Source organism: Trypanosoma equiperdum, assembly GCF_001457755.1.
Source record: "Trypanosoma equiperdum strain OVI genome assembly, contig: ctg_1096, whole genome shotgun sequence".
Taxonomy (NCBI): Eukaryota; Euglenozoa; class Kinetoplastea; order Trypanosomatida; family Trypanosomatidae; genus Trypanosoma; species Trypanosoma equiperdum.
This window is the reverse complement of record NW_027123056.1, coordinates 4428-5547: the sequence shown is the minus strand read 5'-3', so window position 1 is coordinate 5547 and position 1120 is coordinate 4428. Positions and strand designations below refer to the sequence as shown.

Genomic DNA, 1120 nt, shown 5'->3' with positions numbered 1-1120 from the left:
CTAGCAGCCGATACTACCGCACAAGAGGCAGCGCTAATCCTAACCGGTCAAAGCACAAAAGAGCAAGACGCAAACAAACGCAAAGCAGCAGTAGCTAATGTACTTGGCAAGGGAAAGAATACAGTTGCCAAGAAGTTTTTAGAGAAACTGACAGAAACTAACGTGGCTCTAAAGCTACAAGACGACGCTCAACCAGTGAGCATAGAGACGGCAAGCGGAAACAATTTCCACAAAGCACTGGCTTTATTTACGGCTCAAGCACACCAACGATCGGTGCCACCAGAAAAACCCACCAATGCTGAGGGTTCTCCTAAGCAAGCAGACTCAGAAAGCAAAACAAAAAATAAGAAAGACGGGGATAATACTGGCAAAGCTGTGTGCAGCAGCTTTCAGAACCAGACAGCGTGTAACAACGGACAGAACCGCAAATGAGAAAATAATACTTGCAAGGATTCCAGTTTCCTTGTCAAAAATAAATTCTCCATGATGGTTTCTGCCGTTGTAAGTTTATTAGAATTCCACCTTTCTAAAGATTATTGCTCAAATTAATAGAATTTATGAAATATTACTATTTAGAGAGAATTTAATATATTTTAACACTTTTTGTAAAATCTTTTCGAACTGCTGAAAAGTTTTTGAGATATGAAAAATATGAAGTTTTAGTAAGAAGTGTAAGAAAGTAGCTTATTTGTGTAAAGTAGTATAGTGATAGGGTATTAAAAGTGAGCTTTACTCTAATTTGTTTATTTCCTTGGCATTAGTTAGGATTATAAGAATGATAATAATAGGAGTCTGTTTTGACTTTGTATGCTAACATAATATGAGTGTGATGATGTGGAAAACTAAATTATAGGCCAAAATAAAAGCACTTAATACAATTGTAACGTGCTTTGACAAGAAGTGAGTGAGTGGTTGTAATAGTGAGAAGGAGTAATATGACAAAAGAGAAGGAGATGGAACATGCGCAGCCTTATACACAAAAACAAGTATATTGATCGGAATCAGAATATACAAGGAGATGATTGAGAATACAATAAAGGAAAGACATAGTCAAGTGGAGAGACCAAATGGCCTCTCTACGTTAGCAGCGGAAACAGTGTTAGATGTAGCAAAGGTAAGA

At 37.1% G+C, this 1120-nt stretch overlaps 1 pseudogene across 1 annotated transcript in view; it reads left to right on the top strand.

Annotated features, from left to right (window-relative positions):
* TEOVI_000602900:pseudogene overlaps positions 1–549 on the top strand; it is a 1459-nt pseudogene extending 910 nt beyond the window's left edge. Inside the window, exon 2 of the mRNA in view lies at positions 1–549. This exon is cut by the window's left edge and continues 9 nt beyond it. Coding sequence covers positions 1–549 — 549 coding nt within the window.
* Positions 550–1120: the final 571 nt, after the last annotated feature.